Source organism: Theropithecus gelada, chromosome 1, assembly GCF_003255815.1.
Source record: "Theropithecus gelada isolate Dixy chromosome 1, Tgel_1.0, whole genome shotgun sequence".
Lineage (NCBI taxonomy): Eukaryota > Metazoa > Chordata > Mammalia > Primates > Cercopithecidae > Theropithecus > Theropithecus gelada.
In genome coordinates this window covers 206,920,453-206,935,129 of record NC_037668.1, presented here as the reverse complement: position 1 = coordinate 206,935,129, position 14,677 = coordinate 206,920,453, and the positions used below count along the sequence as shown (strand labels likewise).

Below are 14,677 nucleotides of genomic sequence, written 5' to 3'. Positions count from 1 at the left end.
TGTATTTTTTCTTCTCATTTCACATCACGGCCTTGGTGAATGTATTTTATTGTCTCAAATGCTAGCCAGTCTGGGAACAAACATGGCATGCTATTTGAAGTTTTCATTATGGAAGAAGGTCCGATGTGGATTTTGGGGAAAGAAATCCTGGTAGGATACTGACTGACCGCATCTAGAAGTGACAGCAGCAGAATTTTGCATCTGGGATTCATCAGTCACTTCTTAACACAATGCAGAGATCTGAAGCCAGAGTAGTCCATCCTTCTCTATCCTTCCCTGCACATTCATCATCTCCATCTCCAATCAAACCACTGAACAGTTCACCCTATGTGAGGTCTCTCTTCCGTATTTTCGATATCTTCCCAAAACTCGGTTTTTCCTTGTGCTGGCTTGTCTGGCCAGTGCAATAGCTTCATATACTGTCTTAGCTTTCTAAAGTACTTTGTAACTTGCAATTCAATGGTATGGAGCTATTTTCTCCAGTAGGAGCAGCTGAAGAGGTAAAATGAAATTAACAAAAACCTTAACAATGTCAAACGATGATAGGTTTCTGTATGTACTCCCTCCAAAAGATCCAATATGAAGGAGGAAAGACCAAGCCGCAGTTGTTCTTCTGAGAAAGGCAAAGAGATACACCCTATATGTAGGTTGAAATAATAAATCTGTTGAGATTAACCATGCAAGGTTTCTTCTGATCAGCCTGTTGCTGTTTTAAAATAGCAATAAATGGCTGCATGGCATAAGAGATGCAGGAAGATAAGAGTGAGAAGGCAGACAGTAGTTTCACTGCCCCACTGCCCCTTCCTAACCTTGACAAATGTCCTTTAAATGACCTTGATGCAGTTACCACTGTTGTCATTGTCCTCTCTGATGAATTGTTTTTTCTTTTACTTTCAGCTCGGGGACCTGCTTCACAAGTTACAGTTTGTCCTGACGTATGTGGCTCCTTGGCAGATGGCTTGGGGTTCTTCGTTTCACGTGTTTGCTCAGCTTTTTGCCATTCCTCGTATCCTTTCTGCTTCTATTTTCACCCTCCAGCTGAGATTCACATTTTACGGAAGCAAGTTTTTCATTGACCCCTGGCAATAAAAAGATTGTAAAGTCTTTAAGATTACATTTTAATGGGGACATGAAGAGGCACTTTGGATCCCTTTAGGCCACTTAGCCTTAAAAGATACTTCTTAATTTTGAACTCTTCCTGCTTCCTAATGCATATTCAGGAGTTACTTTTATTTTTTTTCTGGTCCTTCCATTTCCCATGCCCAGATCTGCATTAAGATACCCTGTCTTTTAAATGGAAAGTTACTGCTTAAATGATTGAGTCACCTTGTGCAAAATAGTGCAAATACATTTGCTGTTATTAAACATTGTGGATAGGGTTGATGCATTCAATACATTTTTATCAAGTGTATATTATTTTATAGTATGGTTATCATATTGTACTTCAGTGATGTTCAGAAACCCAAGATTAGATCCAAACAGCATTTGGAAGACTAACAACTTAAATTATGGTCCTTTAGTGGCTATTAGGCAGGAAGCCTTGGTTTCCATGTGTATTTTACAGTGTTTACAAAATAATTTTAATTTACTTCATAACAAATTTTGAGATGCTCCTTCTAAACATCACTTTGACATTGATAGCTAAGTTTTATATATGTGCACATGTGGGTAAGGGGAAGCGGAGAGAGAAATTGCTTTAAAAATACTCTCGAAGAAAGAGATTAATTAAAATTTGACTCAGACCTAAAATACATCCTCAAAGGTTTTCCTTCCCACTGAATTTAGAGTTTTTAAACCTGTGTGTTTCCCAGGAAACAGGGACCACTTGCATCAGAATCCCTGGAGGAACTAATTAAACTAAGTAGATTCCTGGGCCCAGCTCATACTTTTTAAATGAAATTTCACGGGCTGGGATCCTGCAGTCTGTCTTTTCACAAGCTTTCTTGGTGATTCTTATGCCATCAGTGTGTGTGAACCACAGTTCTAAACTCTGGCAATCCATCAGGGCTGCTGTTAGCTAACTTGAATGACCACTCAGAGCTCTCTTCCATATGAAATTTACATAAGGCTCATTAAGACAATTCTTAAGGAATCTCTAGGATCTTAACTTGGTGTACAGGAATGGAAACATACTTAGGATAATCCTTGAGTAATAATATATTTTATATTTTGAAAAATGATTTCTTCCAGGCCCATAACTTTTTTAAAAAAAAAGTTAAGCATACGAAGAGTGGATCTCACAATACACATTGTTCTATGTTCCTATTCTTAGATGTGCATTAATATTTCTAAAGTGTTTCAAGGTCATTTGGCAGAACAAGCTAAGGAAAAATTATATATATATTTGCAAAGCCTGAGCTTGTGCTCCACCCTTTCCCTTTAGCTGCAGTCACTTTCTATAAAGCCAGTAATTTCAGTTTTCCAAATAGAGTCCTTTAAAACAAAAACAGGTGAAATATTGAGTTGATTTTTAATGTCTTTCTGACGTATTTCTAAAGTTTCCTTTTTAGAATTTAAAGCATGTTTATTCAATGAAAATGATTAGATTAACGCAAATTTGTTGTTGAGGAGTTGCACCAAGAATTTAAAACTTGAAGTTATAATTCCTGATGTCATAACTTTGGACTTGCATCTGTCTGTAGCATTTCTTGTTGATGTTTATGCCTTGTTAGGTGAGTTCAATATTACTTATTATTCCTTGGAGTTCCACGACTGAATTAAGACTGTTCTGGGAACCATAATTTTCAAATACTTGCCCTGTATTCGTGTTGAGGGTTCACACATGAGCACATGGTATTTGGCACTTAATAAGTCCTGTAAGAATAAAGACAGCATTAGGATTTATCTCAGCTTGTGCACAGTGAGCATTAAATTTAAATACTTTCACGATGTATAGACTAATTGCCTTACAACATGGAAACATTTGAGATGCAAATTTTATTGGGCATTTGGTGGTTCCGTTTTAGAACACTCAGTGGACCCCCTTGTTTTGTTCCTAAGCCTGGCCCTGTTAGTGACACCCACTTCCACCCCTTCTGCTAAGATACAGACCCTTCAAATTGACCTCCCTGGAGGCTGGCCACTGACAGTATCTTTACCCTCTCCCCCGTACCCATGGACACCCCCTCATCCTTCCTCAGTTGTAAAGGTAGATATTTGTTCCTTAGAGTCCAACATCATGCTGTTCAAACTATAATCAGATAAATAGTTGAAAAACTGGATATACATGCCACCCAGACAAAGCTATTAAGTTATTAAGTGTCAACCATGGATCTTGGCTAATTTTGAAATGTTAATTATTTTATCACTCTATTAAGAAGCTGTGGGCTCCATATCAGCATTGAAAAGGGACTAATTTGCTCTGTTTTGGAATTGAATTAGCTTTCAGGCCAGCAGGGCACTGTTTGGTAAATTGCTTTTTCTAGTACTAGCATGTTTTCTCCCTCCATAGCCTCTGTTAGCTTCTGAGCTTGTAACCTCCAGGGAAAGATGAGAATATTCACCCTTTTAATATGTGTAGAGACCATGCAAGACCATTGTCTTCTAATAATTAGATAGACTTAGCCAGATTCTCTATAGTAAACCCAGAGATTGGGAGGGCTGCTTTCTGCTTGGTGCATCCTTTTGCACTTCTAATGATTTTTTAAAATCTTTTCATAATTGATGCTTTCTGGCTGGGCACAGTGGCTCACGCCTGTAATCCCAGCACTTTGGGAGGCTGGGGAGGGCAGATCATGAGGTCAGGAGATTGAGACCATCCTGGCTAACACGGTGAAACCCCATCTCTACTAAAAATACAAAAAAATTAGCAGGACGTGGTGACAGGCGCCTGTAGTCCCAGCTATTTGGGAGGCTGAGGCAGGAGAATCACTTGAACCTGGGAGGCAGAGGTTGCAGTGAGCCGAGATGGTGCCACTACACTCCAGCCTGGGTGACAGAGCGAGACTTCATCTCAAAAAAAAAAACAAAAAACAAACAAAACAAATAATAGATGTTTGCATTTTGAGTGTGCTTTTGAAGGAGTGATCATCTACCCCTTAGGTTAATCTCTCAGCTGTTTCTCTTAGAAATAAAGTGGGCTTTATGCGCCTACTCCTCTTAGTAGCTCTTCTTTCTTGGCGCTGTCTTGCCAGTAGTTGTGACAGCCTTTCCTATTTGCCCAGAGTGTGCTATAATTCTTTACTGATCTTCCTGAAAAAACGGTCCTCTTTATTCACTGCCACCCTCCCTCTAACCTGTTAAACGTCATTTCCTTTCCTACCACATTGAACTTTATTTTTAGACTAGCACAGTTTCCTCACTTCTTAAATTTTGGATAATTGTTTCTGGCATTTAAAAAATGTACAATGTAATCTCTAGGGAAATTTTAGAATCAAAAACAAGAGCCAATCAGCCCCCCTTTTAATATGTGTAGAGACCATGCAGGACCCCTGTGTTCTAAAAATTAGACAGACTTAGCCAGATAATCACATATTAGCACATCTGCCCAGCCCTGGCTCCACTTGGTTTTGTCCTGGTTCCTCTGCAAGCCTCATCACACCCTCTGTCCCCTGATGTGGGGACTTCTCCCTCTTCCTTTCTTCTCAACACAGCCCCTCAGAAAACTCCAGCTCTGACCTCACTCTGCTTTCTAATATTTTTTTCAATACCTTCACGCAATGATATCTTCCGTGCAATTCCCTTTTCTTCCAATGACAAGGAGCATAATAGCTAATATGTTGTGTTTTGTGGCAGAAGTATTTAGGTATTTTTCAGAAGAGGAAACTGATGGGTGATAATAGATATTACAGTAGCGTATTGTTCTGTAGTTCTCTATTTGAACCTAGGTCAAAATAAAAAGAATTGGATTTAAATTGCAGCACAATAGAGATCTTTTTGATACCTAAACAATTCAACATTGGAATGTATTATTAGTGGAGGATGTGACATTTTACTCCTGAAAATGCTTGGGAGTAAATAGAAAGTTTAAAAAAAAAAAAGTCACTCTTGAAAAAAAAAAATCATGATTTTTTTGAGACAGGGTCTCACTCTGTTGCCCAGGCTGGAGTGCAGTGGTGCAATTCTAGCTCACTGCAGCCTCAAACTCCTGGGCTCAAGAGATCCTCTCACCTCAACCTCCTGTGTGGCTGGAACTACAGGTGTGCACCACAATGCCCGGATAATTTTTTTTAATCTGATTTTAAATCTACTAAAATGTATGTGAAAGTGTGGACAGCGCAAGACTCACTCCTGTTTTATATCTTACATATAAATGGGGCTATTAGGGAATCCCTACTTCCATCCCCACCCCTTTATCACATAATTTGTTTAACGTTATGTTAAACCACTTAGAAGTCTGAGTTACTTCTATATTCTTGATAATGAAATGCAGAGTCTTCCTGTCTGTGCCAAGCATTTCCTTTTTACTCTGTGCCAGAACTTTTTGAACATGGGTTACAGAAATAAGACCCCCTTAGTTCAGCAGTGAGAGAGATACAGCTGTCAACAACTTCCCAGCAGGAAGACCAGCCTTGCAGGAGGTCAGATCAGATCTGTAGTAGAATGATCCAAGTCCTAATACCTACCCTAGGACCAGGAAGGATGTCCATATTACAGGACCTGGGCAATCTGGCTCTCCACTGACTTCTGCCACCCCCATGGATTCTGGCCAGCAGTTCTCTCTTGCGCTTCCAACCACAGGCCCCACAGAACCTCTGCGCCACAATGATGGTGAGTGATTGGCAGCTGGGAGTCTCCAGTGATGGAGTGAGACCTGAAGGGACCAGCTTGCTCAGAGAACTGTTGCTTCTGGCTCCTCGCCACTAATCACCAAAGATCCGTTGGGCTTAAGCCAAAAGCAACAGACATGCTAAGTTTAATATTGAGCAATTACCTCTTTGATCAAGCAAGGTGTGTGAAATTAACACATGCCAGTACGTGAGAAACTCATGTAAGAATGCCTATAGAAGCAACTTGGCCCACAAAACACTTACTTCATGTGCATGTGGTGTTCTTTGCTTAAAAACTAGATATGACTTGAATTGAACCAATGGTGTTCAATATACAGTATCTGTTTATCTGTGTATGCATCTACCCAGGTAGATAGATGGATAGATATTTCGAACAGTGGCAAAACATTCTTCAAGAAACAGATGCTACCTTCCCGAACAATTCTATTATTTGTTTTCAAAAAGTATCGTGTAATATTAATTATTTACAAAGCTACTTGATACTTTAGTAAATGTACCCTAGTGTGTTTTGTTCAGCTAATAATCTTAGTAAAGAGAAACTGTTCTTTTCAATCCTTAGATATTAAATCTTTGCCATGAATCAGACTAAGACCGCTGAGATTTTTATGAGAATCATTTGGTTTACATGGTGGTAAAATGAGACGTAGCAGGGTACTACTGAAAGTTTTATGTTTATAAATCGATACATAGAGAGATTAAGCGTGTGTCCTTTGTTCTTTCTTTGGTGGAAAAAATGGCTTTAGTGAAAACTCATCAAAATTTGAAATAATATTTTAAAAATATAGGAATAATAATTTTTTTTGCCTTAACTCAACATTCTCAGATTCTGCCGTGCTTTTCTTTCAGACGATTGCCACGTCAATCTTTTCTACCCCATTGAGCCCATTTCTTGGGAGTGTCATTTTCATCACATCGTATGTCAGGCCAGTGAAATTCTGGGAGAAAAACTACAAGTAAGATCCTAAAATCAGTGCTCAATTCCTTTTCTCCAGTGTGCGCTTCAGAAGGTTCCTCTGCCTTCCTCTGTTAGAGGGTCCCTGGCTCCAGGCTTCCCCCGGCTGTGGGCTGTGAGACATCAAACCTGTCTCTTTTGATGACTTCCTCCGTTCAGTGACTCAGCTCTTGGGTCTCAGGGATCTGGAAAGAACATGACTGATTTCAAATTAGCCAACGAATGCTAGTCCGGGTTTCACCAGTTGTGAAGGAAGAGTTATCACTGCCAAATTTTCGTAGGTGACCTAAGGGAAGGTTGTTTAACAAGCCATTGGTAATGTCCTTTGATAGGCCAAGATGGTCCCTGGATGGCATCTTTTTTTCCTGTCTGTAGCATCGCTTCTATGAGCATTCTAAATAGACAGTCTTGTATAAGTGGGCAGCCATCACAGATGTATGGAAAAGAGATCACCAGTTTTTCTGGGTGCCATAAAATTTGTGGCCACTATTTGGACCTGTCATAAATTTCCTTGAGCAATTGGTGATTGACAAAGTAGGAATGTTATTCCTACGGGAAGGTTTGAAGAGAGAATTAATAGTTCACCAAGTAATCCTAAAGACCTCTTCATGATTTGTGGGGGGAGGTCTTGAGAATAGCTAGCAGGGAAGGAAAGCGTGTGTGCCCGGCAGTCTGCAGCTGGGACAGAGAACTCTGGATTGCTCCATGTGTTACAGCACGTCTTCCATTTCAATCTCCTCTGCCCTAATTTATTAACCATACTTGTGCTATTTATTACTTTTAAACCCTAATCCTTTTTCCATAATTTATTCACATTTTGCAGAGTGCTAGCATTTTACAATGTGTCTTTTATGTCTCACAGAAGCCATCATTAAGTTAGACCCGTGGTTTCACGCTTCTCCCGAGAGATGGTTTATAAAATGTGCATCCTTCTGGCACAGGTGTGTGGCTTAGGGATTAGAACACAGCCTGCCTGAGTTCACACCTCATCCCTCCCACTTAACATTGATCATTTCAGGCCTCCTTTTCCTCATCTGTAAAATGGAAGTGAAATCATAGGACCTACTTCATAGACTTGTGAAAAGAAAATGAATTAACATACATAAAACACCAAGAACAGGAGCTGCCACAAAGTAAGCACCACGTGAGCCTGGGCTAGGATGATTATTCTCCGACTGCTCCGCGGGGAAGTTCCTGTCCCAGCTTGACCCATGCTAGTGGGTGTTTACCATGACTCGGGGGGATCTCCTTCGGACAATCTCACGTTTAGGGGTGCCCTGGTGAAAACTAATCAAACCAGTGAGCCCTACTTCCGGCCCATGAGGAGTGGAGGGAGGTCCCTCAGGTTTCTGGCAGATTTCTTCTAAGAGACGTAGATTTTGCAATAAAAGTAAAGTTGTCTTGAAATTCACACATAACAAGGCTGCTCATTTGCATTTGTCTAAAGAAGCATGCATATTTCCAGAGCCAGAGAGTAAAAGAAAACTACCACAGTTGGCTTCTCTTTAAGCTTTTTTAGGAGAAAACAATTTGGGGGACCTTTTAGGCGTTCTGCAAGTCACGCTTCTGGAAAGTGCAAATACTTGTAAATAAGAGGAGGGGCATTTTCTCATGCTTTCACCTAAACAGGGAAGGAAAATACAACATATTTAAAACTTGGTCAACGTATTTAAAACTTGGTGCTCAGTACAAAAGGTTTCTTTTTGCCTCCTATTCTCAGATAGGGAATCAGTCTTTCTGGCACGGGAAGATTCAATAGAAGTAAAACACCTCTCAGTTGGGTCGGAAAGGATATTAAGTGGAAACGGGAATCTTTGTGCAGAGCTGACCTTGGAGGGAGGCATTCTAATACCTGCGCAAAAGGAGTTAGGTGTTTTGTTATTTAGTCTCCTCACTTCCCAAATTCAGCCATCCTTTTTGAGTGAGATGCTTGGGTCTGAATTGTCAGTTTATGTGGGTTACTCAAATGTATGGCTTCTAGGGCAAGATTTATGTTTATTCAGTCCCACAAAGAACTGTTTCTGCCGCGTTTATTCTTTTCATCAGTAAATAACACAGATATTAGCACTAGGCTCCCTGTATATGTGTGGGGGGTGTCTGCCTCTGGATGCCCTTCTCATGGCTTGGAAGAGGGCTTGCTGCAGGGTCTAAGGGGATGTACAAGGATACCTGCCCTTGCCTAGGTCTTTCCGAAAGAGCCAAGTGGAAGGAAATTTTCAACTCCACTGCAGGAGTTGAGTCTTGGTGCCAAACCCAGTCTGCTGAAGGTCTATTGTTGCCTTTTGTGAAGGCATCAGAACGCAGCATCCTCTGGCCTGTCTGCTGAAAAGATCAGTGGAGGGAAATCACGACAGTAGAGTGGCGGGCACCAGGAAAGGAAATGACAGGAAATCTCATCTGGATCCTTACAAACACTCTGGAAATCTCATTCTATCTATTTAAAACTTTTTTTAGTTTCAAATCCTAATCAATGAGTTTTAGTGCTCTGACTGGAGAGTTTCTGTGTGGCCGTTCTAATTACCATCTTTTGAGTCTGATACAAAGGACCAATCAGGTAATGTCATTTATCCTGTTTAATGTTGTACTAGTTGTTCCATCACTTTAAAAGGGATGCCTGAAAAGATATTCTCATCTGGAGCTTGAGTGAGCACATTTACCACCATGAACTGCCGCCACCAGCCTGGGTGTGTGTGCTGGAGGCCACCTAGCAGTCCCCTCTCCTGGCTTCCTCTCTCTTTTCACCCCTGCTCCCTCACTCTCCAGTCGCTTGGCACAGATCTTTTCAAGCTGACTTGTGTTTGTGCAGGTCTCTAATGAGAGCTGCAGTGTACCAAAACAATTGTAATACTTCAAGGAAGTGGTGAATAAATCACCAGTGACCTGATAATCACAGCTAGTCCCTTTTCTCCCCGAACTGGCCTGTCCTGAAACCTGCAGACCTCCTGTGCCCTGATGCTGTGCCTCACTGGGGTGTATGACAAATGTGTCCCCTGTCTGCCTTTTTACCCTAGCCTCCTAACGAACCTGCTTGCTACTCTCTGCCCACACACAGCTCTAGGGTAGCTGTCCTAAAACACAGCTCTCAGCACGTCACTCTTCTCCTCAAAAGCCTGCAGTTGCTCATTGTGCCTGAGGGACAAGGAGAAATGCCATGGAGACCAGCGCTGTCCAATAGGAAGTTCTGGATGATGGAAATGTTCTCTGTCTGTGCTCTCCAATATGGCAGGTACCAGCCACCTAGGGCTACCAAGCACTTGAAATGGGGCTAGTCTGATGGAGGAACTGAATTTTATTATTATTATTATTATTATTATTATTATTATTATTTTTTGAGACGGAGTCTCGTTCTGTTGCCCAGGCTGGAGTGCAGTGGCGCGGTCTCCGCTCACTGCAAGCTCCACCTCCCGGGTTCACGCCGTTCTCCTGCCTCAGCCTCCTGAGTAGCTGGGACTACAGGCGCCCACCACCACGCCCTGCTAATTTATTTATTTATTTATTTATTTATTTATTTATCTATTTATTTATTGTATTTTTAGTAGAGACGGGGTTTCACCGTGTTAGCCAGGATGGTCTCGATCTCCTGACCTTGTGATCCACCCGGCTCGGCCTCCCAAAGTCCTGGGATTACAGGCCACTGTGGGCCACCGTGCCCGGCCGGAACTGATTTTTAAATTCCATTTACTTTTAACTCACTTAAATTTAAATAGCCACCTGTGATGAGAGGCTACCATATTGGAAAGCACAGATATAGACCCTTCTTTCTCGAACTTTCCAGCCCATCTCCCACAACACTTTCCCACACATCATATACTGTGAATTTCCATTCCGAATCTCTCCTTGGATCCTGCCCTTCATATAGAATGACCTTCCCTCCCTCAACCTCTTCATCTCCTCTTCACACCTAGTTGGCAAAACCCAACTTAAATGGCAACTCTGCCATGAAGTTGCCCTGATCACCCCAATTAAAAATTGTCTTTCCTTTCCTAAATTCCTCTAACAGTTTGCCTTTGTGTTCTTGTTATCTATTACTCAATAACAAATCTCTGTAAACCTTAATTTTTGTCTTAAAACAACAGGAAACAATTTGTCATATCTCATGGCTTCTATGGGTCAGGAATTTGGGAAGAGCTGGGCTGAGTGGCTGTGGTTTGGGGACCCTTATGAAGGTGGTGACTGGGACTGAAATAGGAAATTGGAACTGCTAGGGACTAACTGGACATCTTTCTTTTCGTGTAGTCTCAGAACCTCTCCGTGTAATCTCTGGGTGAGTGAGAGGTTTGGCTTCCTGAGAGCATGGTGGCCTCAGGGCTTCAGCAAAAGTTTTCTAGTGAGTAAGGTATTAATAAAAGTTACATTGATTTTTCTGGCCTAATCAATTCTCTCCCATTCTATTTTCTACAAGTAAGTCACTCACCCACCCAGATTCAAAGAAAAGGGAATTATGTTCTGCCTCTTGGTGGATATATGGTAAGGTTCAAGAGTGGTTTGCAGGATGGAGAGGTACTGTAGCAGTCATGTTTGGAAAAATAAATTTGCTACTATGGCCATCAGTAAATTCTACCCAAGATTGGTGTAGTCTATATATACCTTCAATTCTGAACTTGTTTAGTTTTCATTTTTGTGTGCCTAATGGGGCCCTGCAAAAAGTAGGTGTTCCGTACATTTTTCTTTTTTTTGAGACGGTGTCTCACTCTGTCCCCCAGGCTGCAGTACAGTGGTGCGATCTCAGCTCTCTGTAACCTCCGCCTCCCGGGTTCAAGTGATTCTTCTACCTCAGCCTCCTGAGTAGCTGGAATTACAGGGGCCTGCCACCACGCCTGGCTAATTTTTGTAGTTTTAGTAGAGATGGGGTTTCACCGTGTTGTTCAGGCTGGTCTTGAACTCCTGATCTTGTGATCCACCATCTTCGGCCTCCCAAAGTGCTGAGATTACAGGCGTGAGCCACCGTGCCTGGCCTGTAAATATTTCTTAAGTGAATTAAGTCCAACAATATTATGTCAGAGGAAATAGAAATCCTAATCTGGCTTCACATTTGCTGAGGCGAGAACACTCACTGCTAGACTGAGGTGGTCTTGACTACTAACAAGGTCTTTAAAATCTGTCTTGATGAGCTCTGCCTGGTGTCTTTACTTTAATTCCAGGCAACAATAGCAAATGCAGTATGTAATAGTGCTTTGTGTTTATACATCCCCCTAATGTCAGAGGATTCTAGAAAGCTTTAGAAACACATTCTGATATTATGATTTATCATCCTGCTCTTTGTATATAAACAGTCACTAAATAACCAAACTTTGTCATTAACATGAAACAAATGTTTAGGCCAGAAATTACATGACACATGTGCCCAGTTATCTCAGCAAACATCTTTGTTCTAAAGGAGTTGACTATTTTCAGCTTTCTGAAATAATGAAAACTCCCATTAACAGGGATTTTGTTTTGATATGTCAAAAACCCTCTATAAAATGTAAAATACATTAGACCTACAACGCTAGATGAAAGGGAAATAAAGCTTTCATGTTGGTTACATTTCTAGAATTCTATCCAGATTGGTTTTAAAATGTTACATTGTTCTGGGTGTTACCCTTTACGGCAAATGTGTATTAAGCATCATCTATGCGAGTGTACTGTGCTAGGCTTTACCTAGCAGGAATCACTCTGTGACTGGTCTGCAAAAGTATCAACCCTGCATCTGTATCTTTGGACCTGCCTTTCTCAGCAAGAAGATAATTGGTTCTACTTAATCCTCAGCTGTTAACTGAGGCAGCGGTAGACCACCAGAAAGCATGAGCTTTGTGGTCGGTCCAACCACAATTAAAATCCCAGTGCATGTGCTTGGTTAGGTGTTTGGGATGTTACTTTGTCTGTGAGCCTCAGTTAACTCATCTGTAAAATGAGATGATTACTCCTCAGACGTCATACACACCAAATGAGACATGGTTCGCTTTGGTAAATGTGTAAGTCGTTTCTGTGTACAACATACCTATCCTTATTCCTGACCCCATTTCATTTTCCTTTCCTAAATTTCTATCTTTTCTCATTCAGCTTTTAATCTAGTTGTAACTAGACATATATTATGCATCCCTGCAATCTACCTGAGTCCTTTCTGAAATGGCAGAACGCAATCAAATCAACAGGGGAATCGACACATGATATAGATCGTGTACCATCACATCCACAGCCAGCCTGCTGTGAGAGGCCCAATAAATATTATTTTTCCCTTCAGGCACCATGTTTATTTTGATACCTCGGTCAGTCACTGAGCCCCAGTTCTGTTCTTCGAGCCTCACAGCCGCTTTTATGGAATAATAGGCTCTCTAAGTCCCACGGTTTTGCGTGTTATCTAACAACAAAATAAATGATAAAAATATTTTAACTAGTCTTTGGTGAGCTCTCGTGAATCTCACTGTGTTGTTTTCCAGCCCCTTGTTGGTTTGTAATATAGACGTGAGTGTAGCACGGACCCTTAGGAATTACGGTATCGCCTCTGTGCTCTGGACCATCCAGCCTCTTCTCGGTGCTGGTGGAGCAGATCTTGCGCCTTGCTAGGCAGCCCTTGTGAGTGCTGTTACAGCTGTGGGCTCTTCATTGAGTTGAATCTGCTCCTTGTGATAGCACCTGGATACCCCTGCTGACGCAGCATCAAGATGCTGATTCCTACACCTGCTGCTCTTTACCGGTTTGGAGACAGCTCTCCTTCCTTTGCCACCCTCTTTTTCAGGCTAAATGGTACAAACTGTTCCTTGTGTAAAATGGTCTAGACCTTGGAAATCCTAGTCAGCCTCCTCTAGATGTTCACTGAATTGCCCCCAACCCTCCCCACCTTCACCTTGCTCCAGAGGTCATCTAATTGGTTCTCAGTAGAAGGACCTGTTACTTCGGCAACCCAGGTGTCCCGCTCTCATTTGTGCCACTTAAAATCTAAAATGTCTCATTATTTCACAAAACATTTGCTGAGCTGACCCTTCATCATCCTGATCTTACGTGTGAGTGTGGTTTACTGAAAACAGGAAGTTTACGTTTTCGCTATCAACTCTCATCTTACTGGTTTTAACTCACCATTCCAGCCCATAGAGGTCAGTTTCATTCAAGTCATCTTTCACCCCTCCAGCCCCCTCAGTTTGGCAGCAGATGGGATTATCTGTCACTATCTGGAGCTTCATTCATGATTTGCTAATGATGGTGCACAGGATGGAACCGGGGATGCCTGGCTTGATCAGGCAATCAAAGAAAGAAATTCTCAACTTCACAGTTTATTTTTTAACTTTTTCCAAATGAATATTGCCAAATGCTTTCTACCCACTAAGCTGTTTTAAAGGTGACTTGTAAGATCTTTGCAAAGCATTGAGCTTCTCAAAAGGCAATTTTTTTTCTTAAGTGCAAAGCAGGCGGCTTCTCTGGCTTATGGGTTAATAGTACAATGCAACCCTGTCATTAAAAGCTGTTCTTCCTTTAAAGTTATGCCAGAGAGGGATTTACATAGATCTACTTGCGGTTAAGTTACCCCATAATTTATTTGGATACATTTACAAGGTGCCTGCATGCACCATGACAAGGAACGCAACACATTTTTATTTGTCCAATGCCCTTGTTTTAGTTACTGCTGAGATAAATGTCGTGACTCTCCTTTATCAGGAATCTGAAGTCTATTAGAGCTTTCAGACCCATTCTTCGGAGTAAGTTGGGCCCTGGATCTATTATTCTTAATGGTAATAATAACAGTAGTAGGAGGGGAGCAACAGTAGTAGCAGTAACAATGGCGATCCTCATCTTCTTGTATTTATTGAACATCTGCTCGTCTTCTCTAGTATATTCATTCCAGTCCTAACATTCACTCTGGAAGCAAAGTTTCATTTTTCTCATTTGACAGATCAGAAAAAAAAGAAACTCAAGGAAGTTAAAAAATTTGCCCAAGGTCACAGAACAAGTGAGCAGCTGAGCCAGGATATTAACCCAGGGCTGATCTTATTTCAAGCCCAGAACACGCTTTCCATTATAT

The 14,677-nt window shown here is 41.4% G+C and overlaps 1 protein-coding gene across 1 annotated transcript in view; it reads left to right on the top strand.

The window, feature by feature from the left end:
* PCNX2 (pecanex 2) overlaps positions 1 to 14,677 on the top strand; it is a 311,805-nt gene that overhangs the window by 194,930 nt on the left and 102,198 nt on the right. The window contains exons 22-23 of the mRNA XM_025356806.1: positions 898 to 1,006; positions 6,553 to 6,682. Coding sequence (XP_025212591.1) covers positions 898 to 1,006; positions 6,553 to 6,682 — 239 coding nt within the window. The remainder of the gene's footprint in view (positions 1 to 897; positions 1,007 to 6,552; positions 6,683 to 14,677) is intronic.